The 23,302-nt window shown below is 61.6% G+C and overlaps 3 protein-coding genes and 1 long non-coding RNA gene across 10 annotated transcripts in view; 2 read left to right on the forward strand and 2 right to left on the reverse strand.

The window, feature by feature from the left end:
- The window catches only part of htr2cl1 (5-hydroxytryptamine (serotonin) receptor 2C, G protein-coupled-like 1), a 19,219-nt gene extending 11,797 nt beyond the window's left edge, over window positions 1-7,422 (reverse strand). The window contains exons 1-5 of one of the 3 annotated variants that reach the window (XM_088413589.1): window positions 7,271-7,422; window positions 6,978-7,141; window positions 6,456-6,553; window positions 5,954-6,066; window positions 5,618-5,827 (exon numbers count right to left, since the gene is read on the reverse strand). In XM_088413589.1, coding sequence (XP_088269715.1) covers window positions 5,618-5,827; window positions 5,954-6,066; window positions 6,456-6,553; window positions 6,978-6,983 — 427 coding nt within the window. In that variant the 5' untranslated portion in view covers window positions 6,984-7,141; window positions 7,271-7,422. Of the gene's footprint in view, window positions 1-2,214; window positions 2,818-2,928; window positions 3,414-5,617; window positions 5,828-5,953; window positions 6,067-6,455; window positions 6,554-6,977; window positions 7,142-7,270 lie in introns of those variants that run through there. The other 2 variants (XM_088413561.1, XM_088413570.1) reach the window with 2 other exon arrangements.
- Window positions 7,423-8,444: 1,022 nt separating this feature from the next.
- Window positions 8,445-13,265, reverse strand: ccnb3 (cyclin B3). 3 transcript variants are annotated; one of them, XM_088432514.1, is made up of 11 exons: window positions 13,135-13,265; window positions 11,163-13,056; window positions 11,000-11,083; window positions 10,320-10,444; window positions 10,034-10,241; window positions 9,869-9,961; window positions 9,664-9,801; window positions 9,443-9,619; window positions 9,235-9,384; window positions 9,044-9,174; window positions 8,445-8,740 (listed from the first exon to the last, which is right to left on the reverse strand). In XM_088432514.1, exons 2-11 carry the CDS (start codon window positions 11,202-11,204, stop codon window positions 8,671-8,673), a joined length of 1,218 nt encoding a protein of 405 aa, XP_088288640.1. In that variant the 5' UTR covers window positions 11,205-13,056; window positions 13,135-13,265; the 3' UTR covers window positions 8,445-8,670. The 3 variants fall into 3 exon arrangements, with proteins under 3 accessions (XP_088288640.1, XP_088288629.1, XP_088288650.1); XM_088432503.1 differs by having other exon boundaries at window positions 11,163-13,137; XM_088432524.1 differs by lacking the exon at window positions 13,135-13,265 and having other exon boundaries at window positions 9,443-9,598; window positions 11,163-13,100.
- Window positions 12,104-13,927, forward strand: LOC148428451 (uncharacterized). 2 transcript variants are annotated; one of them, XR_015867733.1, is made up of 2 exons: window positions 12,104-12,531; window positions 13,617-13,927. It is a non-coding gene; the product is annotated as an uncharacterized LOC148428451 (long non-coding RNA). The 2 variants fall into 2 exon arrangements; XR_015867734.1 differs by lacking the exon at window positions 12,104-12,531 and adding an exon at window positions 13,066-13,140.
- Window positions 13,928-15,738: 1,811 nt separating this feature from the next.
- Window positions 15,739-23,060, forward strand: tnfsf10l (TNF superfamily member 10, like). 2 transcript variants are annotated; one of them, XM_088429658.1, is made up of 7 exons: window positions 15,744-16,232; window positions 19,396-19,539; window positions 21,300-21,336; window positions 21,408-21,515; window positions 21,603-21,751; window positions 21,812-21,922; window positions 22,011-23,054. In XM_088429658.1, the coding sequence occupies exons 1-7, from the start codon at window positions 15,996-15,998 to the stop codon at window positions 22,194-22,196; spliced, it is 972 nt and encodes a 323-aa protein (XP_088285784.1). In that variant the 5' UTR covers window positions 15,744-15,995; the 3' UTR covers window positions 22,197-23,054. The 2 variants fall into 2 exon arrangements, with proteins under 2 accessions (XP_088285778.1, XP_088285784.1); XM_088429652.1 differs by having other exon boundaries at window positions 15,739-16,232; window positions 21,603-21,922; window positions 22,011-23,060.
- Window positions 23,061-23,302: the final 242 nt, after the last annotated feature.

Below are 23,302 nucleotides of genomic sequence, written 5' to 3' on the forward strand. Positions count from 1 at the left end.
GCGCTCGCTCAGTATTTTTCCTGTGCGCTAAATCTATTTTATTGAGTGGGGCTCCCAAAAAGTGGCTTCTCAAAGTCTTTAACGTACAGCGGCGGGCCGCAAGATTGCGCCGCCGACATCGGGGGAAGAGAAGAAGGCCGAGGAAACGCAAGACCGAGTCTGCGAGCGAGCCAGCGAGCGAGCGAGCGCTCTCCCGCGAGTCAAACTGCCGGCAAAGGCGGAACGCGGCGCCCCCCGGGGCCTTTGCGAGACCACAAGTCACCGTGAGCGTGCGCGAGACGCTTCGCCGGCGGGCGAGCCGGAAGAATATCGAGCGGCGGAGCAGGAAATAAGAAGGCGGGGGCGGCGGGGGACCGACGCTCGCACCCAAGAAATGGCACCGCCGCAGCTAAAGGAGGGGGAAGGTCGGTTCTCGACGGGCCCCCCCGGTTTCCCATGAACAAAAACTGATATTGGTATGAAATGATGGGATTTTTCAATCCTGTGCCATCAACGTCCATGTCACAGTTAAGCAAATCTAATGGAAGCAAAGAAGCCTTTTTCCCCCCACCCAGTGTAATTCCACCTTAAGGCGGCGTGGCGGAATCTGGCGCCTCCGCCCCACGGCGGGCGCCGGGCTCTCTCGCGGACTTCCTGCGTGCCTTCCGTGCGTTTTCCCGGGTGATCCGGCTTGCCCGATCATGCCTAAATCATGGCCGCTACCGTCGGTTCGCTAATTGAGAATATGGCGACGGGCCGGACGGCGGTTCGGCTCGCGCTCCGCCCGCTGCCCCGAGACGGCCGGGTTAGGCTTCGGAGCGCCCGCGACCCCCCCGTCCGCCCATCGGCGGTCACGTTTTCGACCCGGCCCCGGGACGTTCGTCCTTTGGCTATTTTTAGCTTGAGCTCTTCCCATTAGCGTTACATCATCGCATTCGGCGCCGTCGCTGACTTTCACTTTTCACCCCGGCGTGCGGCGCACGTACAGCATTTAGACAAATGCAGAGGTGGCGCGCGCGCGCTAAAAAAAGGAACGGCTGTTATCCTTTCCGTGGCGACAATTTGGGTTGGGGTCCACTTTGTCTTAAATATGTCAAAGTGTCAATCGCACCGCCGATCCGCGCGTTCAACAAGGCTTTCCAACTGGAGCCGTTGGGCTTTCGGGAGTCGTCGTCGGTGTGGCGTCCGCTTTGTCACGGGTGCGGCTCCAGCTTACCGCGAGCCCCATCTGGCCCGAGCGCGCCAGCGAGGAATAGCGCTCGGCGGGACGGACGAGTACGAGAGGGACGACGGGAGGCCAGACCGCCTCGGGTCCGAAGGACGCCCTGATGCGGGACCTTGAAAGTCCCTCTTGTAAACGGCAGGACGCCGCCCGCGGGCGAAGGATTCGGGCCGCAAGGTAACAGGAGAGCGGAAGCGAGACCCGACGCCGCCCGTGAGGTCGGCCCGGCTTGTCGAACCTCCGCCGCGCTCAACGGGGAAGCGTTAGAGCGCGGCGGCCAAGACGGCGGGATTCCAAAAGCCGCCGGTAAGCGGCTCCGTTAACGGGCGCCGACCGCGCCGCTCCGAGTCGGTCCTTCCGGAACGGCGCCGCCCTTGAAGCGCTTCGCCTTCCGGAGCCCGGCCCGCCGCGGCCCGCCGGTCGTGCGGCCTTCCGTCCCCGTCGTCAAAATGCGTTAACCCGCCGGAGGGGATCGGCCGCGCGCTAGCCCAAACACGTTGAAGCGCGACGCCGCATTGGAATCCCGCAGCGAGGAGTCGACGGAAACAAACTCGGCGAGCTCGGAAGCGCGATCCGTCGGGACGCGCGCATTATTTGGGGAGTCGTTATTTTTCCGTTCGCCGCGACTGATGTGGGCTGTCCCGAGCTCCCCCGCGGGCTCCCCTCTTCAGTCGTGCCATTCGACCTTCCGGCTGATTCCGGTCAAGGAAACAAACGTGCGGCGCGTTGCGTGCCTGCGCGGCCTCGACAAAAAGCATACGGCGTTGGAGCCAACGAAAAGCGTACGTGACGGCGAGCCGGCGAGAAGGTCAAACAAGCGGGCGAGCGAGCCGAGGGGCCGGCGGAGATGACACCGGGACGCGCGAAGCGTGAATGGGCTTTCGGAGCCGGCCGAGCGGGAGAAGCGAAGAGCGAGACCGAGACGGACGGACGGGCTCCGCCGCGCATTCAAATGAGACTCCGGGAACAATTTCCATTCAGACGACGTACCCGAAGGGGCCTTTAAATCTCACCGCTTCTCATTGGCTTCTTGGAGAGCCGCCAGATGACGCGCGTCACGGCCCCGCATATCGACGGGCCACGGCCACTTCATTAGGGACGCCGGTGTTGCGCAAAGGCGGGGGAATGTCGAAGCACTTGATTAGGGACACCTGAGGAGCGGGAAGAGCATCGCTCAGCGGGAAACCGGGAGCGTCTCGTCGCCGCTCTGTCCCGGCGCTTTGGCCGAGTTACCCTCCCGCCGTCCGGGAGCCGGGGGGGGGGGGGCGGGTGGCCGCGCCCTCCGGCTCAAACCCCCCCACCCTCGGGCTCCCGCCGGTTTCGTCGAGCTTTCGCCAATACGCCTCGTGTGCGAATGCGTTGACTGGCACGCCTCCTCCCAAGTTCTGGCCAAAATTTGCTCCGGAAAGCATCTCAAGCATGGGGGGGGGGGGACACACAGAGAGCTAGAGAGAGGAGGGGGGTAGAGAGCAAAATAGAGGAAGAGAGGAAAATGAACAAAAAAGAGAGGGAGACTGAGAAAGGGTGGGTGGGAGAAAGCCAGAGAGAAAAAGAGTGACCGACAGAGCGAGCACAAGAGCAAAGCAGTGAGGGAGGGAGGGAGGGAGGGAGGGAGAGAAGCGCTGCAAGAGAGAGAGAGAGAGCGAGCGAGAGAGCGAGAGCACATGCGAGCCGGAGCTATGGAGAACCGCGAGCCGGGGATGGGGACGGAGAAGCGCGAGTGTCACCTGGCAGCCGGTCTCGGCCCTTCCCCGGTCGCCGCGCGTCGTGCCTTGACCGCTTCCCAAACGAGAGCAAAGAGCTGGCCCGCGGCGCTCTCGCTACGGTTCCGGCTCCGGCTCCGGCTCCGGACTCAGCTGCGTGTGCGCAAAGCGGTCCTGCAGCAAGGCTGATTAGAAAGGGAAAAGGAAAAAAAAAAAAAAGGGAGGCAGGCAGGGGGCGGTGACAAAAGACCCTCTGGCGCGGCCAGCCCACTGGGGATGCGCTCGCGGAGAGTGTCCCCCCCCCGCAAAAGTTGAAACCGCCTGAAAAGCGGGAGAGCAAACGGCCACCTCTCGTCACGTTGCCAACTGCGAGCGCGCGTGTGCGTCCGCTAACGGCTCCTGGCGCGCGCACGCCACTGCAGGGTGGGGGGTGGGGAGGGGGCACCGAGAGAATAAATGAAAAGCAGCAGGCTGCTCTCAAGGACCGACAGACTGCACGTGAGATTGTGGTCCCGCGGTGGCTCTGTTAGCCCCAATCGGGGGGGGGGGGGGGGAGCGAGCGCCAACATCCCAATCGGGGGGGGGGGGGGGGGGGGGGGGGGGGGGAGCGCCAACATCAGAAGGCCGCCAGGAGACCGCCGGCAAACTTGGAGCTCTCGGCACCGCCAAAACTTCAACCGGGCTCCGCTGCGCGCGCGGGCCTTGTCGGGGAAGGCGGCGAAGCGCCCTCAGGGTCACGGCGAAGGGTCCCCACACCCAGCCGGACACACGGACCGTCGGCAACGTTCCGGCGGTCGGCGCCGCGTTACGGCGAGAATTATCGGGGGGTGGCTCCCATTGTTGAGGCGGGTCCTCCGGGGGAGGTCCCCGGGGCGCCGCTTGCTCGCCGATGCCGCTTCCTCCCTTTGGGGGGAAAAACCAAAAACAAAACATTGTCCTTATCCCACGATGAATGTTTGCGTTCCCTGGACTCACTTTGCTTCCTTTTTTTTTTTATCCCATTCTTTTGAAAAAGGAGAGATGGAATAATCTCCTTCCGGTCCAAATGAAGTCGGCCCTTTGGAAATTTGCGGAAGTCTCCGGCCGACCGGAAGTCCATCGCACGTGCCCGGACGCGTCCGACTTTTGGGCGTCGTGGGCGGGCCCGGAATGGCAGCGGCGCGGCCAGGAGGAAAATTCTGAAGCGGTCGAGTTTTGAACTTTCTTTCTGGCGCCGAGGCGGTTCCATCTTCCGCGGAGCGACGGCGGCGTTCCGGCGGACGGTCCCGGGCGGACGACGAGCGGCACCCTAACCCTAACCCAGCGCGGCCCACTCCGTTTCTTCCACCCTTCCTTTTCCATGGCGGAGGGTTAGGGTCTTCTTAAATGAGGGCGAGGGTCCGGCCCTCAACCATCAACAGAAGCGGCGCCGCTTGCGTTTCCTTCGCACGCAGGAATGGATGTGCGGCACGGAAGTCTGCGGGACAAGTTGCCGGACGAGGTCAAATGAAGCGATTAAAAAATTGGGGGGTGGGGGGAGGGAGGCCGCCGCTTCTCACGTGCTCAAAGCGGACACGTGAATCGGGGCCGGTCTCAAAGGCTTCATAAAGGGTGCGGCGGGATGGGCGAAGGACATCGTGAATAGCGTCGCCCCAACGAAGGCAGCCGGAAGTCAAGGAAATCCTCGTCGTCCTCGGCCGCGGGCCCGAGCTCGCCCGAAACCACGTCCTCCCGAGCGCGCCGTTTTAGCCGGCTTTCGGACGGACAAGACGGCCGGCCGGAGAGAGGGGGACCATTCCATCGAAATGTTTTTTTCAGAAGCTCTGAGGAAGCCCTCTTCACGCATACGCCATAGATTCTTTTAGTTTCGGGTAAACGTCGCCCGACGTACGGCGATACGCCTTTGCCGTCTCGCCACCCATTTTCAAACAACGATCCCCGGCGCGACTTCCCGCAAATCTGACCCGGGGTCACGTGACGCGGCGCGCCTTTCGGATGGCAGACGCCTCGCCGTTCCCTTGAGGGTTTGTCCCGCCGCCCGAGTGGAGACGGCGCGCCGCGCGAGCATGAGCGCTTTGCGCCGGGCGTCCCGGCTACGATGCGAATAAAGAAAGATTGCGGCCGTCTTGGCCGACGTAATCCGGCGGAGAGCTTTCATCTCATTAGCTCAGCCTTTGTACATTCGCCGAGACGAGCGGATTCAAAACATTCGTTTGGTTGCGTCCGCACTCATTTCCCCCGTCCGTCCGCTCGAGGACAGGCCTGGCCCGACAACCGCGGTGGGACTATACCCCGATTCGATGGAAGTTACCGGCGATGGAAGTAACCCTAACCCTTGGAAACGGTCCCGCCGCATATATATCGCCGTCGCGCTTGTACAGAAAAAGCTGCTTTTCTCCCCATTTTGTCCAAAACAGCTTTGGCTCACTAAAGTTGCCTGATTTCCAACAGTTAGCGTCATTCCCTTCTCTCATTTGCCGCGTTTACATCCACGTGGCGGACAATATTCTGTCGGCCTCCAAGAAACTTTGAAAATGCTCTAAATTGGCTTGCGTTTTCGCGCTTCGGCGGAAAGAGTTTGCATGCGTTGATAATATACAACATTTGATTTCCAAAGCATTCAAAAAATCAACGACTTTCAGGATTTTTGACGTTTCATTCGTCCGCCTTCGATATAACAACCGGTCAGAAATAGAAAGCGCACTGGAATTAGCAAGAAAATGCTTGCACTCACCCGTGTCGGTCCACGCAGGGATTATTGAAAGGGAAAGTCCACCCTTGATTTCCTCAAGAAGACGTCCGTGAGCGTTTGTTTTGTTTTTTCGTTCCGGAGGGTGGCGCCATTTGCAGCGTTTGTCATCATATTTGCCTTTGTGAAAACCACGGGCAAAACCTTTTCCCAACGGGGATGTAGCAGCTCGTCCGGGAAGGTCTTCTCCACCTCCTGCCATCGCGGGTCGGAGAAAAAAAACAAAACAGACGACGTGTCGGTGGCCGACGCATGTCGAAATTTACGGCATCCTAAGCCCGCGGGCCCCCCGGAGGACTCCTCCAAACACAGGATACGTACGTGCCGATTCGGACGTTTGGGCGGCCGTCTCGCCAGGGGGACGGCCCTCGTACCCGTCGGCGCTTCGCTCCTCGTTTCCTTTCGCTAGATGGCGGGGAACCCGAGGACACCGGCTAGACCGTAGGTCGGAGGGAAACGTTTCGGTGAAAAGGGCCGTCTCGAACATCGGGGAACGAACGCGGTTGGGCCGGCGGAGAAGGCCTTGCCGACACACCCGCCGCCGGCGGAGCTGGACCTTTATCCTTGGGGTGGCCGGGGTGCGGCCGAGGCTCTTTCGGGGGGTCCGCAGACCATAACAATGAATTTGTTTCTCCAATTAGCCATTGCGATCGGAGTGTCACATTTTCAAATCCGCGTCCTCCGACGCAACTGTCGTACAGTGCGATCAAAATCAAATGGAAACCGCCGTTAAAAAACGACAGTCGTCAGCAAACAACATTTCAAGATACGCTGCGCTTAATACCCGAATTGAGCACGTGCCCTTTTCTGTCCATTCTCTGACCTTGCGATGACGGGCCGCGCCGTGTTGAGCATTCCCTCTCCGACCAGTCCCAGGAAGGGAGCCTCAAACATTGTCTTCCGTGTCCTCCCTTGATGGAACTACATTGTATAGAAATAAAAAAAATAGCAGTGGACGCAAAATAAACACACAAGCCCCATTAAAAAAGAACAACACACATCATCAACCACAAAAAACTTTAAAAATAAACGTATGGTTTCCAACACATTTCAAATTTCCAGAGCCTAATTCAGTATCAGTATCAAAGAAAGGAATCTTTTTGTGACATTTGAGTAGTAAGGTGTGCGTCACGTGAATAGATTATGCAATTCATTTGTATCCCGATAAGGCACCAAATTATTTCCGGGATTGTAAATCGGTAGCGCAAGCGAAATAATTAAGCCAATCGCTTTAAGATAACCGAGATAAGTATGAAGATAAATACATTTCCAAACAATTGCTTCCGTTTTCCATAATCCTTACAGACCCGTAAGTGAAGAAAGTCAAATTCCAGACCTTCCATACCAGCATAGGAAGGCAGTAACTTCAAATGAGTGACGTGGGCACGTGACCGCTTCGCTGCGTGACTCGTCCCGGGATGGGGGAATTCTGGCTGTCCGCCTGCCTCGTCTTTTTCTGACGTGGTTCTCGTTAAAAAGAGGTCAGAAATCTTCCGCCCCCGCCCTTTCCTTCTCAAACGACCCCATGAAAAAAGAAGACGTTACTAGTATCGCTTACAACCACACGATGTTATTAAATCCCCACTTCAAGCCTAAAAAATGTCAGGGCCAATAAACCGCCGTTCATCTTCAACTTACTTTACGACGAGGATTTCGGTGCACGTGAAGGGAATCCTTCGTCTCTTGTCGAGCTCCGGTCTCCGGCAGCGGTAGGGATAAGAATCGCAAACTACGTTCTCGTCGATAAGATTCAAATCTTCCTCTTCTTCAGTGACGATTCTTCTTCTTCTCCTAATGAAGGTGGTTGCGTCGCTCTGTGGTACGTAGCGGCACCTACTGTACAGGAGGGACTTGGCAGCCAACAGGCTTCACCGATTCAAAAAGGCGACTGGCGCTATCGCGATATGCCATGGAATTTCGGGGGGGGGGGGGGGGGGGGGGGGGATCCGGTGCCACCCCGGCCTCCCCTCTAGCTCCGCCCACTCAAGTTGAAATGTTGAAAGTACTGTAGATGAAAGTTGCACGCGGTGCTTCCCCCACACTAGCGGAAGCACCTTACACGGTGGCGTTTCCGCCGCGCACGGCGAATATCGGATTGGGGAGGCGGCTTCAACGTGACGTCACTTGACAGCGGCACCGCCAACTGCCTAACAAGTCATCTCAGTTTCGCAACGCATTGGTGTCACTTCGTTCATTATAGCGTGAATTTAGTTGTCGGCGCAACGAGAGGATTAAGACGTCTCCTAACAGGACGTTGAAATAATAAAAATATATCAAGAACTCGTGAGTTCTCCTCCCAAGGCGGCCGCGCGGCGATAAAGGCCGTCTGATGACGTCACTCAAGGAAACTTAAAGGCTTCGAGGGGAAGATCGTAGACGGGCCTCTTTCGGTCGCGACCGGGCCATTCGGAGTACGGTACTTCCCAATTCCAATTCCACCCTCTCTCGAACGCACCGTTTGTTTTTTTTCTCAATTGCAGTCATTTCAATGCCAAGTACATAATGGATAAAATAACTCTGAACGACAAACATGAGTAGCACATCTCAGAGTATAATACAGAGCGATTAGATTCAATATTAAATAAAAAGGAGACAAACAAAAAGATACACAAAACAAAACGAGTACCTATGCCGGGGATACAAAAACTTATACAAACACGTTGAACGCCTACAAATGTCTACGTTTAACCAACTGTATAGAGTCCGCGCTCGGACGCGCCTGACGTCAAGCCGAGGACTGGAGGAGCCGCTCCGCTGCTGCCCTCTAGCGGCTCGCTGGTCGCATAGCACAAAAGTCGAACGGAGACCCTCGTAAAAGGAACGACTTTATTTTAAACGCTGACCGGCACACGGCATGGCTCGTCAGACACGAACAGACGAAATCAACTTTTTTCTCCCCCCCCTTCATAAGTGGCAAAACATTCACACTAAAATGCTTAAGAATCTGAAGACATTCGCAACAGCAAATGAAATGGACATACGACGTGTATAAATATCCGACATGAACTATTTACAAAGGGCGCGTCTCGAGGACGCGTTTAAGGCGACAAAGTCTTCTCCAAATCCTCATAGTCCACCAGCGGCAGGCAGGCGACTTGGAAAAACACCCTGGGGGAGGTGGACACAAACACAAAAGCCTGACATCAGCCGGCGGCAACGGGCGCCATTCCCGCCTTGTCCCTACCTTCCTTTTGGAGAGCTTCCCAAAAACAATCTTTTGGACAAAGGCGCGGCCGCGCGCATCTTTTACCAAACGAGGCCTCAATTTGTCTCGGGTGGAAAAGCCAAACGGAAAAGGTGCGCGCGCTTTTGTGCGTGGGTGCAGGCCAAACTAACAAATAAATAAAAAAGCAAGGGGGTGATGGCAAAGAGTGATGAAGGGTGATGGCGAGCGTCGTCCGGGCTTCTTACCGGTGCGAGTATTTGCTGCGGACGGCCTTGAGCTCCTTGTGGCGGGGCTGCGCCACGGCCCAGTAGAGCTTGCGCACCAGCGGCGCCACCTCGCAGAGGGCGTAGCCGCTGTGGAAGCGCAGGACGGGCGGCTGCGAAAGCACAGAGGCGTGAGCGGGCGGGCGGGCGGCCGGGCCGGGTCGGGGGCGTACCCAGGCGGGCAGTCCCTTGACGCGCAGGGCCAACAGCAGGCCGGCGCCCGCCAGCAGCGAGCCTCGCTCCAGCGCCAGCTCCGCGTCCATCAGGCTCAGCTCGCAGAAGTAGCGAGCCAGCGTCAGCGTGTCCATGCCCGCGCCCACGCACTGCGCACATGCCGAGGTCAACCGAAGCGGGCCGGGTCGGGCCGACGGGTCCACGCACCTTGGCGTAGCGGCGGAGGAAGTGGTAGGCCACGGGGATGGCGATGTCGAAGGCCAGCGTTTGCAGCATGCGGGCCTCCATGGCCAGGAGCTGCCGCCTGCTGTAGGCGTCGTCGCAAATGTACAGGAAGTTGTCCACGCCGGGCGGGTCCCGCTCCTGCAAAAGCGCGCGCCGCCACTTGACGCCCGACGTAAGGAAAAGCCCCCCGTCCGTGCGCGTACCTCGAACTTGGAGGCCAGCAGCATGGCGGTGGAGCCCACCAGCTGCAGCGCGTCGCGCTGGATGGCCGTCCGGGCCAGGAAGTGGTCCGTCAGCTTGACGGCCAGGTACAGGGTCTCGTGGTACAGCTCGAAGTTCTCCTGGGAAGGCGGGGCCGTCGGCGGGCGGGCGAGGGAGGGAGGGCGGGCGGGCGGGCGGGCGGCTCACCTGCACTTCCACAAGCCAGTCCACCAGGATGGCGCGCATCTCGCCCGTGATGTTGGGCTGCCGGCTCATGTAGTCGCGCAGCGCAAACTTCTCCTGGAGGCCGGAGCCGAAAACAAATGGGTGGCGGCGGAGGCAGGCGCGCCCGCCGGCCGGCGCCGGGCTCACCTCGCGACTTTTGAGATAGTCGAAGATTTCCTTGGCGTACTCGGGACTCATGAAGCAATCGTCGCGACTCCCGGCGTCCACGTCGAACTCGGGCGGGATCTGTTGGGGGGCGGGCCGGACGGGGGGTCCCGAGAGGGGCGGCGGCGCCGCGGCTCCTTCCGCCTCGGCTTCCCCCGAGCCGTCGGCCTTTGGGCCGTCGGCCTTTGGGCTGCGCCACGAGTCGGCCGGCCGGCCGGCGGTTATTGACGGGGACGGCAAAACGGCGATAGCCGGAAAAAGACGTCACCTTTGGCACGGGCTCTTTTCCGACGGCGGGGGGGCGCTTTTTTTCTTCACCCGCCGCCGTTGCGGCCCGTCCTCCTCCTTCGTCTTCTTCTTCCTGCCCGGGAGGCGGATGTGGACTCGGGGAGCCTGCGAAGCGCGACGCCGGCGAGTGAGCGCGCGGAGATTCCGCGCCAAAGGGCTCGGGGCCCTTTGACGATCGGGGCCTTCTTACGATACGAGGGGGTTGCAATATCGAGCGTAACCGCTTTGATTATTTCGGCCATAATGGTGCAGCCCCATCGGCGAGAGCGTTCAGGCTCGGACTTCAACATCGGAACAGTTCAAGTCTCCAAGAAGGGGACTTTTCACGTGCCGGGCCCCTTGAGGTTTTCTTTCAGAGAGCCCTTTCGTGTACTGTAAGTGGCCACTTTGCTCATGCGCTGGCTCGTGTTTTGTCCAATTGGATGAATTGGTTTCCGATTCTCAAGTTCAACCCAAGTGAAAGAGGGTATCATCCGTCCTTTGAAAGTTGGCGACAATGTGAAAGTGACGTTCGAGTTGCGAAGCCTCCCCGCGGTGTGCCTTTTGCCCATGACTGTGATGTTAGCGCTGCGCTGCGCTGCTGCTGCGGCGGCGGCGGCGGCGGCGGCGGCGCTGCTACGCCTCGGGGTCAGGCGCGACCCCATGCTCCGCTCCGCTCACGTTGGTCAAGTCGACGAGGGCCGTGCTCTTCTTGACTCCGAGGCGAGGCGAAGCGGACCTCCGGTTCTCCCGCCGGCGCTCCCGCTGCGAGCGAAAGCAGCGGACGTCGAGGGAAGCCGAGCGGCCCCGGGGCAACGCGGCGGACTCGGGTCGACGCTTTTACCTGCTGCTCGGCGGCGGCTCTCCGCCCTCGCGCGAACGGCATGGCCGCTGGGCTTCGAAGACTCGGAACGTCGTAAGCCGTCGGAACGAGACGCGGCCGGGGCTCGGCGACGGCGCTGACTGAGCCGTTGCTCCGAAGGCCTTTTCGCCTAGTCGAATCCGGCCGCGGCTTTCCGATTGGCCGGAATCAAAACGGCGTCGACCAATCGGCGAGCTTTCTCGTCCCGACGCGGCCTTTCGGGGCTTGCTCGTTTTGCGACACCGCCGGCCCCGAGCGGGCGAGACGGAGACGCCCTCCGCCGCCGTTCCACCGGCGACGAGGACGCCGCGGTTCCCGCCGTTGCTGCCGCTAGCCACGTTCGCATTCGGAACCGCCCCTCGAATGAGGGGCAATGCGGGCGCCGCCTTCCGAACGGGGGCGACGTTTGCGCCCTTGCGCCCCGACGGCGGAGGCGGGACGCTCCGGCACGTTTGTCAAACGGACCCAAGTGCGGACATTTTTTTGCTGCTTCTAAAGCCGAATTGGGCTGGGCATCCGTGGCCTGCGAAGCCGCAGGAAGGGCCCACTAAGTACGGTAGCTTCACTAGGACGAAATACGCGTGGCACTTAAAAACCATATCAAACCCTTGATAAATAATTCCAAACGTTAACTATGCACGCGAGACTCGGTCGGCATTTCTTTTGATTGCGTTTGACTTATCAACGCTAGCTACAGCTGCTTGTTACTTTCAAGTAGCTCGTGGCGGACGCGTGACATCTTGGCATCTGGGATCCATTTGAGAGACTTTGACCTCTCTTGCCGCCTCAAACAATAAAGTATATGTGGCAATGACACGTCTGACGTGTGTTCTTGTATTGTGGCCAAATGCTTTGCCTTGTTAAGATAGCTACCTATTGTTCTGTGCGCAAGTCCAGCGGTGTGCGTACATCAACATTGACAATAAAGGCATTCCGCATTCCACAAACTGTGGGGCCAACTCGAAAATGCGCAAGTTCAGACGTTTAAAAAGATAAGAGAGGTTCTGAATGTTCATCTTAGTGCGCGTCAAGCATGAGAGACAGAATCTAAATCCAAAAAATCCGGGAAATCCCATCGTATGATCTCCAAAGCGCGTATCCGCTAAAGGGGGCGGCCGGCAAAAGTTACTTTTGACACTTTGCAACGTGGACCCACATCAAACGGCTCCCGCGGACTTTTCACCTTTTTCACCGGGTTTTCCCGGCTGCGTCCTTTGGGTGTCGGTTGTTTTTTTTTGTTGCAAAGACCGGGTCGGGGAGGGAGGATTCCAGCTCGGATGTCAGGCGGTTCATCTTGCCGTTGGTACGGAGCGGTCTCCCCGTCCCTCGAGCAGAAAGGCATCTCCGAAGCGTGAGGTTTCCGCTCTGCCGCTTCACGGTGCCGCTCGGCGTTCTTCTCCCTCCGAACGCCACGAGCGACGTCAGAAGCAAAAAGTTCCCTTCGGGTCTCACCCGGCCACGCGCCGCTCGCCCCGTCCTCCTCCGGATGGCCCGGAGGGTCTTTAGCACGTTTCGGACGGGCCTTCACATGATTTTTGTGTGGCGGGGGAAGCTTCCGGGGGACGCGGGGCTTTACCTCTCCGTGAGCTCGGTGCCGGCCGTCTCCCAATCGCTTGCCGGTTCTCCGGACGCCGCGTGGATGCCCGCTCCGGGGGAGCTCGCCAATCACGTTCTGCGCCACGTTTTCCAATAACGAAGCCGACCGTGGACGTTATCTGGAAAAGTTGTTGCGGTTCCTTCCCTTCCCGCTCGGTACCCTTTTCGATGCGCCGTCTTTGAAAAGCTCTCGGGTCTCGGTCGCCGTGAAGTCTGTGCGCGCGGGCGTCGCGTGCATCGGGTCAAAGGGCGGCCGGCTCGCTCTCAAAGGGCGCACTTCCTGCGAAAGGTTCAGGAAGTGAGAGCGCGCGCGTTCCTTGACTCGAGCGGCGTCGCGTGCGCGAGGGCTGACGCAAACCTTCCAGTGAGTTGCGCTTCACCCCCTTTGCGTTGGTCTTTTGAGGAACGCGCGCGTGTATGCGAGCGACCGACGAGAGACGCGGGACAAGAGCAGATGCCGGCGCGCGAATTCGGCCCGCTTTGCGTTCGACGGGGCGCGCTGGGCTTTGCGGCCGCGATTAGGCGGCGGATCGCGCGGGGCTCTGGGAGCGACGGCGAGCGCTCCTTTTGGAGGGAAGGACTCGGCTTCCTGTCTGGGCCGCGCGCCGGTGAGCCGGAAGCGCCGGCTTTGCGCCTCCCCGCCACGGGGGGGGGGGGCCTCGAAAATACACCGCAATAACAAGTGGTCCGCCGTCGAAAGCCGTCGAAAAGGCGACGGCCGTGTCGTCAAGCCGCGTCGTGGCCGGGGGCGCCCGGAAAAGCATCCCCTCCACCTCTGTCGCGCCCGTCCCGCCTGCGCGCGCGCGCGCGACGCGATTGACGCCGTTTTCATGTCGACAGGACGCCGTCACGATGCGAGCCTTGAGCGAAAATCCCAGCGGGGCCGGCGGGAAGCCCACGCCGCCCCGGCCCCTTCCGGCCGCGAGCCGAGCCGCGGAGCGTTTGGCCGATCGTCTGGCCCGCGACGCCGTCGGCCGCTTCCTGCGCGTCGACGGCGACCCGGAGGGCGAACGGGACCCCGTGGACGCGCTCGCTCGCCAGCTGGCCCAGAGCATCATCGCTTCCTCTCTGAAGCCGGCTCAAATCGCGCGCACCGACCATTGATGTCGTTTGACCGGTTTTAACTCCCAATAAAGTCGGTGCACACTTGACGCGGGCTTTTTCCGCTCGGTGAAAATGTCCACGAGGGGGCAGCGCAGGAGAGGCCCGTGAGCACCCTTGAACGTTTCCGCGGGCTTTACCCACTAGCTGAAAACGTCCACGAGGGGGCAGCGCAGGAGAGGCCCGTGAGCACCCTTCAACCACTGCAGGCCTTTCGCACTAGGTGAACACGTCCACGAGGGGGCAGCGCAGGAGAGGCCCGTGAGCACCCTTCAACCACTGCAGGCCTTTCGCACTAGGTGAACACGTCCACGAGGGGGCAGCGCAGGAGAGGCCCGTGAGCACCCTTGAACGTTTCCGCGGGCTTTACCCACTAGCCGAAAACGTCCACGAGGGGGCAGCGCAGGAGAAGCCTCTGGTGACCTCGGCCAATAGCCAAATGCGCTTGCTTTGGACATGAATCAGGGAGGGGGCTTCTGTCGGGATCAAGTGAAAACAAAATAGTAAAGAAAGTGCGCCAGCGCCATCGTCCTTGCGTGCGCGTCGCTTGAAATCGAAGCGGTCCGCGGCAGCGAGGGGCCTTTGCGTTTGCCGCGGGCCGTCAACCGGCGCCCCGGCGCCAAGTACAACGGAGACCGCAAAAAAGCTTCTGCGGCGACTCTGGTGCGGCGCATAACTATGACAATAATATCAAGGCATGAGTTTTATAGGGCGCTCTCGCGGACACCCAGAGACTCCGAATTTTTCAAGCGCCTATTCGTACAACGGCGGCGGTAAAGTACGTCCCGTGGCCACGGCTGCCCCGGGGCGGGCTGACGAGGGCCCGTGTCGCCGCTCCCGCCAACCGCCGGAGACCGGCCGGCTCAAGCGTCAATCGCGAACCGGGTCCGAGGCTCGGCGTCCAAACGTGAAAGCGCGAGGGCGGGAAGAATCGGGCAGGACGGGCCCGACGTTTGCGACCGGAGGGGGAACCGGCGCCGCTTTCTCGGACCGTGAAATCCCAGGCCCGGGGCGCGATTTGAGGCGGAATGAGGTACGCTGCGCGCGCGCGCGCGGCTCTGATTCCTTTCGGCTTGATGGCCGCCGTGTGTTTTTGAAGCCCGGTTACTTGTTTGAGACTTGAAGCGGTTCGCCCGAGGCCCCGGCACTCGCGCAAATCAACATGTTTTCTCCGTCCCGATCGGAGGGCCCCCGAGGCGTCGCGCGCCGCAGGTGCCGAGCGCCGTCTCGCGCGGCGTGTCTGCGGTCCGGCGACCTTGCAGACTCCAAACATGCGCTTTCCCCACCGCCGGCAACCCAAAACATCACGGGCGTCTGCGACGTGTTTTGGGCCGAGCCGGCCCGGCTTCCGGCCGCGGAGCCCGCCGCCACGGGAGGCCGTCCCGCAAAAGCATGGCGACATAACCCTACCGTAACGGCGTGAGCCGGAGGCCGAATGTCATTCGGCGAGTGGCCGTTGCGGGTAATAGCTCGCGGTAGCTGAGGTTGCCACGGCATTATATATATATATATATATATATATATATATATATATATATATATATATATATATATATATATATATATATATATATATATATATATATATATATATATATATATATATATATGACCGGCCTGCCCGCCTGCTCGCCATGCTTTCAAGAAGAAAGGTGAACCGAAGTGCGGATCAAGTCTTTGCGGACGGGGAGCCGCCGGAAACGCACGAAGGAGCGGCGTCGCTCTCCGGCCGCTCGTTTACGGCGTTCCAAAGGACGGCGGGAGCGCGCGCCGTGACCTAGATCCCGGCAGCCGTCCGTCACGCTTTGCCGGCGGGAGGCGGGGAGGCGGAACATTCCCGGCAAGCGCTCTGACTGGGCCGACGGGTTTCGCCCCGGCGGAGAGGGCGGAAAACTTGCGAGCTGTTTGCTCGCAGGCCTCAGCTCCGCCGCCGCTCCTCCCCCGTCGGCCGGACCGCCCTCCCCCCCGGGTGACAAAGAGGTTAAGCCGGCCCCGTCCCGCGAGCGGCTCCACTCTGGCTCGTGCGCTCCGGCAGGCACGGCTGCATCCCCGCTCTAACCTGGGGTCCGTTTAGCGGGAGCTTCGTCGCGGGGGAGGGGCGGGGGGGGGAGACGCGCCATGGCCAGCCCCGGCCAGCAGCAGCAGCAGCAGCCGCAGCAGCAGCAGGATTATTTCCGATCGGCGAGCAGCGAGTCCACCGCCTACATGATGGTTCCGAGCGGAGGGCCCGGCGGCGCGGGGCGGCGGGAGGCCCCGTCCAAGACGTGGCTGGCTCTGGTGGTGGCGGTGGTGGTGGTACTGCAGGTGGCCTCCACCACGGGGCTCTTTGTCTACCTGAACATGTCCATCTCGCAGGTAAGAAGTGGCGCAAGTCCACTTCCGCGCTCTGCTCCGTACGGCTCGGGACATTTTTCCCCGCTGAAGTCATGCGGAGGGGATGCCTTTCCCCGCGCCGGAGCTCATTCGGGGAACCGATCGCAGCGGCGCGCTTCTCGCAGCGCGCCCACAATCAAAACAAAAGTTTGTCGGGGCGGAACGTCGCGGCGGGGGCGCGGACAAAGTCAAACGGGACGCTCCCAAACGGACCCGGGCGGCGCGAGATGGGCCCGGCCGCCGACAGAGGACGGGGGCTATCTCTTTCGGGTCCCCGGGGACGCGAGGGGAACGCGTGACGACGGGCTGGGTCGCCATCGCGTGTCGTCTCCTTGGGGAGGAAACAACAGTGCGCGTATTGTGCGTTCGGCCTCAAAATTGTTTTCGGGCCATTTTCAGACCTCATGAAACGCATGAGTCTGGGCTGGGGAGGGGGGGGGGGTCCCCTGGTCTGAAAGTAGCTCTTCTCTGAACAAAGGAGAGCGAAAGCATGGGAAAAGCAGGAAGTTTCCAGCACCGCCACCAAACAAACGCAGCGTGCTAGCATGTGCCGGCAAACCACCCGAGAGAAGAAGAGAAGAGAAGAGAGGAGAAGAGAAGAGAAGAGAGGAGAAGAGAGGAGAAGAGAAGAGAGGAGAAGAGAAGAGAGGAGAAGAGAAGAGAGGAGAAGAGAAGAGAGGAGAAGAGAAGCGGGCGGCTAAAAGCAAAGGGCGGGCCGCCTCCTCGACCCTACCTCCACAGAAGTTGAGCCCCGCTGGCTAACCCGACAGCGGAGTCATGCGACGCAGACTGGTCCTTAGTGTCTCGTGCACACACACCGGTAATATACTTGCGGCGCGGCCGGTTTGTACGGATGCATTCCTGGTCCCGTTGTTAATGTTGGCCAGCGCCAGTCTCGCGCGGGCACAAAAAGCCTACAAATGCATACCAGGATTGGCGGACAGTTAGGGAAGCAAATGGGGCGCCGCTTCCGCGAATGCTAACCCGAGCCGCCGGACGTCACATCCATAGAAACCTTTGTGGCGCACAATCATTTGACCGGGGCAAACTTTGGGATACTTTCCTTTTCTCAGAGGAATGCCCATTAGCGCGAGCCTGCGCGCGCGCGTGCGCGCTATCGCTATGTTTGCCCCCTCCGTCCGTCAACAAGTCCCGATAAAGGCTCCCAGTCGGATTTACTGCGCCGCTGCCGCTGCAAATGAGTGCAATTGTCACTTAGTGCGTGTGTGTGTGGGATGGGGGGGAGGCACGTTTACAAATCCGTAAGCTGGAGCACGGCCAGCGGCACGGGGCGCTAGCCGGCGTCGGCGCAGGCTCAAGAAGGCATTTCGGAGCGGCTCCTTTGCGCAGCCGGCGGGGTCGCGGCTCAAAAAGCGCGTCTGCCGAAGGTCCTAACGTCCCGGCGAAGTAGGTCGGCTCGGTCGGCTTCCTCCTGAATCCCGGCTCGCCGCGGGCGCTACGGGTGCGCTAACGAACAGCAAATGGGCGCTCGGGTCTTCAGGAGTCAAGCGAGGAGAGAAGCGGCACTATCCCGCGAATGTACGGCGCGGTCGCCGCTAGGGGGCGCGTTTGCTAGCTTGCTCTGACGGGCCCTCGCGATTTTGCACGTCAGGGAAACGAGAAAAGAAGCCGGAGTGCACTTTGCCAAACGTCGATCCGCATCGCCGGCCGGCGCCAAACCGGACGGCCCCCCTGCCCGTTTGTCGGCTACTTCCTCGCGAGCGGAAGCGTACGCCGACCTTCGGCCGCGATGGTCAGATAGGAGCGGTTATCTCGACGGCCGCCAAAGGAAAAAGAGGACAAACGTGAGGTCGGCCGGTCGCGCCCGCCAAAGACGCGCCTCCGTCGGGAACGGAGCGCGTGCTCACCGGTGACCTTTGGCCACTCTTCAACCCGCCTGCCGTTTTTGTCCGGGACTGCGCAACAGGCGTGTGCGCGTCGCGGCGCCTCGGCGGACCTCCCCCCGCGTCGGCGGACCTCCCCCCGCGTCGGCGTTCACTCGGAAAGCCGGGGCCTCTCTGCCTTCGGCCGGGGTGATTTACGCGGCGGGTCCGATTAAACGCGTGCGAGCATGCGCGCTCCCCGCCCCCCGTCCGGCCGGCTCGCGGCCAGCCTTCGCCCGACACCGAAACCGCAAAAGTATATCTGTCGGGGCCGCTCGGGAAGCGCGCCGCAAGCCGCGCACGTGCGTGCGCGTTTGGCAGAGCGCGGCTCTCATTTGCGAGGGTTAGCCAGAGTCGAGAGGGGCCACGCAACGCCGAGGCGGCGGGCCAGAGGGACGCGCTCTAAATTTAAACGTGCGCTTTCTTGTAACGTGCACGCCGTGGGTGTGCTCGGCGCACACGCACACAGACGCACGCAGGGTGGGAACAGCGAGGCATTGTTCCCGACTTCCTGAGAGAGTCGGGGCCCGCGGCCTCCGTGTGAGCGCGTTGGCTGCCGCGGCGCTGTCCGTTGGGCGTCCCGTCGCTTTTCGTCGCGAGATCGAGCAGAGGCGTCGCGGCGTGTCCGCAGTCGTGCGCGGCTCCCCAGCGCGAAGACCGAGGTTGCGAGAAGCGCCGCGCTCGGCCAACGTATCGCCTCGGCCGGGACCTTCTCGGCATTTCCGGTCGCCCGTCGTACGTAGCCGGGCCGAGGTTGCCGCGCCGAGCTCGCGCGCGCGCGGAATAACGATTGGAAAGCGTGGGGGGGGCGGACGGGGGGGGCTGTTTTGGCCAGCTGCCCCCGCCCGCCCCCGCACTCCTGTGTCAGCGCTTTCAGGTCAGAGGATGACAACAAAAATGTTGACAGCCAGCGCACCTGTTTTTCGGCGGAGCTGGCTACTCAGCCGCCCGCCGAGCGCGGCGGGAAGCCCCCCGCCAGACAAAAAAGGCAAAACGCTGACACGCTCGCGGTCGGGCGAGAGAAGCGCTCGCGCCTGGGCTCTCTGGCGCCTGGGCTCTCTGGCGCCTCTCCTTGGAGAAGCGGGGCCGGAAAAAAACGAGTAGGAAGCGTTCAGCCCGGCGGGACGCACGCGAACGTCGTTTAGGTCGGGGACGTCGGGGGTGCCGACTCGCCGGCAGCGACCGGCGCCTTCTCGTCAAGCCGTCCGGTCGGCTCTTTTCCCAGATGCCTTACCCGGGTGGCCTTTGTGACGTGCGTGCAGGTGCGCAGTCAGGGGGTGACGGAGGAGCTCAAATGTCTGAGTTTACTCAACGCGCTGGACCAGGACATCCCCGAGCAGCTGGCCCAGCTCCTGGGAGAACCTTGCATCAAGCTGGCCGAGGGCATCAAAGCCTACATCTCCAAGGTGAGCCGGCGTCGGCCGGCCGGGAGGGTCGGGCCCCGCGCTCCCCTGGCGGGAATGCGCCCCGTCGAGCCGGGGCCAAGCGCGCTCGCGTGTTGGACTTGCGCCGCTGCGAGCGGGCGGTGTTGTTTTTTTCTCCGTCGGGCCGCCGAGCGTGACTCAAACGCCATCAAACGCCATCGACCTTCTTTTTTCGCTTAAGTACGGCACGCGCGCGCTTATCCCGCGCTCGGAATCCGCCGGGCGCAAAGGAGGGACGTCCCCGCTACGCAAACGTAGGCCCGGGACCTGCCGCTTTTTGTAGAATTTGATGATGAGAGGGCACGGACGGCGCGAGAAGCTTCGGGGTTTGCCGGGAGGGCGACTTCGCCGACAAAAAGCCACCTTAGATCTCAGCGAAGACTTTGATGCGCTCCTGACATCATTTGGCACGGGCGGCGCCAAGGAGGGCGGCCTGTCCCGTGCGCCGCGCATCCTCCCGCGCAAAAGAAAGCGCCCTCAAAGCGGGAAGCCGGACGAAGGCCCGCGTCCGACGCGTTTGTCCTCGTACTCGCGGTAGAGGAAGGGGCCGAGGCCAATGGCGACAGCCCTATCGGGCGCAAACGAAGAAAAGCTTCGGTGCATTCCTGCGTCCTCCTGCCAACGTGGTGAAACTCTTGCGGGGCTTATTAGTCATCGACCTGCCCCCCCTCCCCGCACATGCACACGCGCGAGCCCTCCCTCCCTCCCTCGCACTCGCACACGCGGAGCGAGGCGGGGAGCGAGCGAGCCCGGGCAGGCGGCGTATTGAAGTATTGGGTTGCAGCTGGGGCTAATCCGCTTCCTTCATGCGTCGCGCCCGCCTTTTCCCAGCCGGCCTCTTTCTCCTTCCCTCTCCCAAAGTCTCCCCGGTCCCTCTCAGCCGCTCCAATCTGCTTCCTGTTTCTCCGACGCGAGCGAGCGCTAAATCCGGCCGGTCGTAAAGCGGTGGGCGGCAGCTCCTTTCGCAGCTTGAATTTACCAGCTGGCGGGGAGAAAGCCGCGGCCGCTAAACCGCCCCCCTGCCGACAGGCCGCCCTAAAAGGCCGAGGCGGCGTTTCGGGTGGCGCCGGGCCAAGTCCGAAGGCTCCTTTGTCGAGCGCTCGGGCGTCCGCCGGGAAATGGCCGCCGCGTGCTCCGGAGGTACCGTCGCGTGAGGTCCGAGAACAGTCCGAGAACAGGGACCGGAAGGCCGAGGAGAGGGTTGAAAAGCTTGTTTGCGCGCGGCCCATTTCCGCCCTTTCGCTCGCAGCCCGGGAGGCAATTTTCTGCTCTCGGGAGCCCAGGAACGCAAAGCCCAGACGGACACGCTCGGCCGAGCGGGACCGGGGGCCGCGCAAATATGCGGAGGGGGCCGCGGCGAGACTCGGGCGGGATGGCCGCTCCGCCTTCTCGCCCTTTCCCGTGTCGCCGAAGCACCTCGCTCGCAACCGCTCGTCCATCGCCTAACAAAAAAAAAAAAAATCCGCTCTCGGGGTTTTGAACGACGTGGAACAAAAATCGACAAACCAACGCGTTTGGGGGGTGCGGCCGAACCGGTGCGACGAACCCGCCGACCGGATCGGGGTTGGCCGGGCCCGGACTTGGAGGCCAACCCTGACCCCGACCCGGTTGCCGGTGCGCGCGCCCGCCTCGCAGTTGAGGGACCCGCGTCTCTAGAAAACGGACGACGGAGGAAGGGACGGGGGCCGTGGCCGGCCGCTTCCGGAAAAAAACTCCTCAGCGCTTCCCTTATTTCCTCGCAGGTGACAGACAGCATCATCTCCAAACAAACATTTATGGGTGAGTGCCGGCACCGTTCTTCCGCGGAGCGGCTTCGTTCGTGACCCCGCCGTCTCCTCACGCCGCCTCAGTGGCCAGAAGCATGCCTCGGCCTTTCAACGACTCGGGCTCAAAGTTCTCGGGCTCGGCGGTCCAAAGGCCCTCGGCCCACCTGACGCTGCGGGACGGCGGTTCGCAAGGTGAGGACGGGGGGACGCGAGGCGAGGAACGCGGCCGTCGGGGCGGGCCGGACCTCCCTTGACCCGGCGGCTCCCGTCCGCGCTCAGGGTACCCTCAGCCGGGGCTCCACCAGTCCTGTCGCCACGCGGTGCGCTCGTGGGCCGACAGGAGCTTGGGCGCTCACCTGCACAACATGACCCTGAGCGACGGCAGGCTGCGAGTCCCCCAGGACGGCCGCTATTACCTGTACTCGCAGGTGAGCGTCCTTCCCCCTCGCCGCCCGGGCTCCCAAAGTCAGCCGCGCGCGCCTTTCCAGGTCTACTTCCGCTACCCGTCGCCCACCGCCGGCGACGCGGACCAGCGCAGCGCCAGCCACCAGCTGGTGCAGTGCGTCTACAAGAAGACGTCCTACCCCAGCCCCATTCAGGTACGGCGGGCCGGCGGGCCGGCGGGCCGGCGGGCCGGCGGGCGGGTTGCCGGCAGCGCGGCTGAGCCGCTCTCTTTCCTCCCGACAGCTCCTGAAGGGGGTGGGCACCAAGTGCTGGGCGCCCGACGCCGAGTACGCCCTGCACTCCGTCTACCAGGGGGGGCTCTTTGAGCTGAGGGCCGGCGACGAGCTCTTCGTCTCCGTCTCCTCGCCGACCATGCTCAACGCGGACGAGTCCTCCAGCTACTTCGGCGCCTTCAGACTGGACCTCTGAGCGCCGCCGCGACCGAGGAGCCCCGGGCGCCGCTCGGGGGAGGGCCGGGGCGGAAAGGCCCAACGGGGTCCGGGCGGCTCCTCTGAACCTAAAAGAACCGCTCGGGTTGGGGCGGGAACCACCGGACGGCTGATGAACAGCTCCTGACCCTCCGCGAAAGATTTGACTTTTTTTTTGTTTTTTTGCGATAGACTGCTGCTTGTCTTGCGAGGGAATCCTCCGGACCGAAGAATGTACAAACGGTGAAACGTTGAAGGAGCGGAAATGACAATTGCGTGCGCGCGGACGGACGGGCGGATGCCGTCCACTCGCGCTTCTGAGAACTTTTTGGAGGGAGGGCAGTGACGGAGGGGAGGGGGAAGAGACCGAGCCGGACGACCGAGGGAAGGATAAAAAAAAAACACAAAAGCGAAAGCAAAAAAAAAAAAAAAACTGGGTCGAGGCTCGTCAGCAGCCGGACCGGTTTGGCTCGGCCTTTCTTCGGCTTTCCCGTGTAAATAGTCCCGAGGCCGGCCAGGGCGACTGGTCTATCCCGCACAACCCGTAAAACCCAACGTGGGTCATTTGCACAAGTTTCACTCATGTTTACATTTTGTACACCAATCGAAGCCTTGGGCCAAGTCCGCTACCCAATAAATCCAAATGTGTTTACAAAGTTTCGCCACAGCGTTTCCTCAAAACCCGCACCGGGACTTTCCATCCCAAGGCCTTTGCGAGCCTTCGGCCGATACTCCTCGGGCGCGCGCCTTTCTCCGTCGGCCGGAAGGCGAGTAAAGACGAGCGGTCAAAGGCTCGCGTTCGAAACGGGATCGAACGTCGCGGGCGCGGCCTCGCCGTCTCAATCGCGCGGAGCTGTCCTCGCGGGCGCTTCCCGTCGAATGTCGCCGGCCCCCCTGACCGCTTGCCCCGCGGTCCGGCTCTTGCCATCGGCGTCGGACCGCGTACCTCCGTCCCGTGACCCCCCACGATTCTTTGTGGGCATGGCTTACCGACAGCGGCGAAAAGTGAGATGCCGGGGAGGGGGGGCAAACGTACCGTGGGACGTGCCTGGGAAAAGCCGGCGAGGACGGCTGGACACCGGCGGCGGGTCTGATCCCGTTCACCCA

Source organism: Hippichthys cyanospilos, chromosome 1 (genome assembly GCF_059441005.1).
Source record: "Hippichthys cyanospilos isolate Australia breed blue-spotted pipefish chromosome 1, RoL_Hcya_1.0, whole genome shotgun sequence".
Lineage (NCBI taxonomy): Eukaryota > Metazoa > Chordata > Actinopteri > Syngnathiformes > Syngnathidae > Hippichthys > Hippichthys cyanospilos.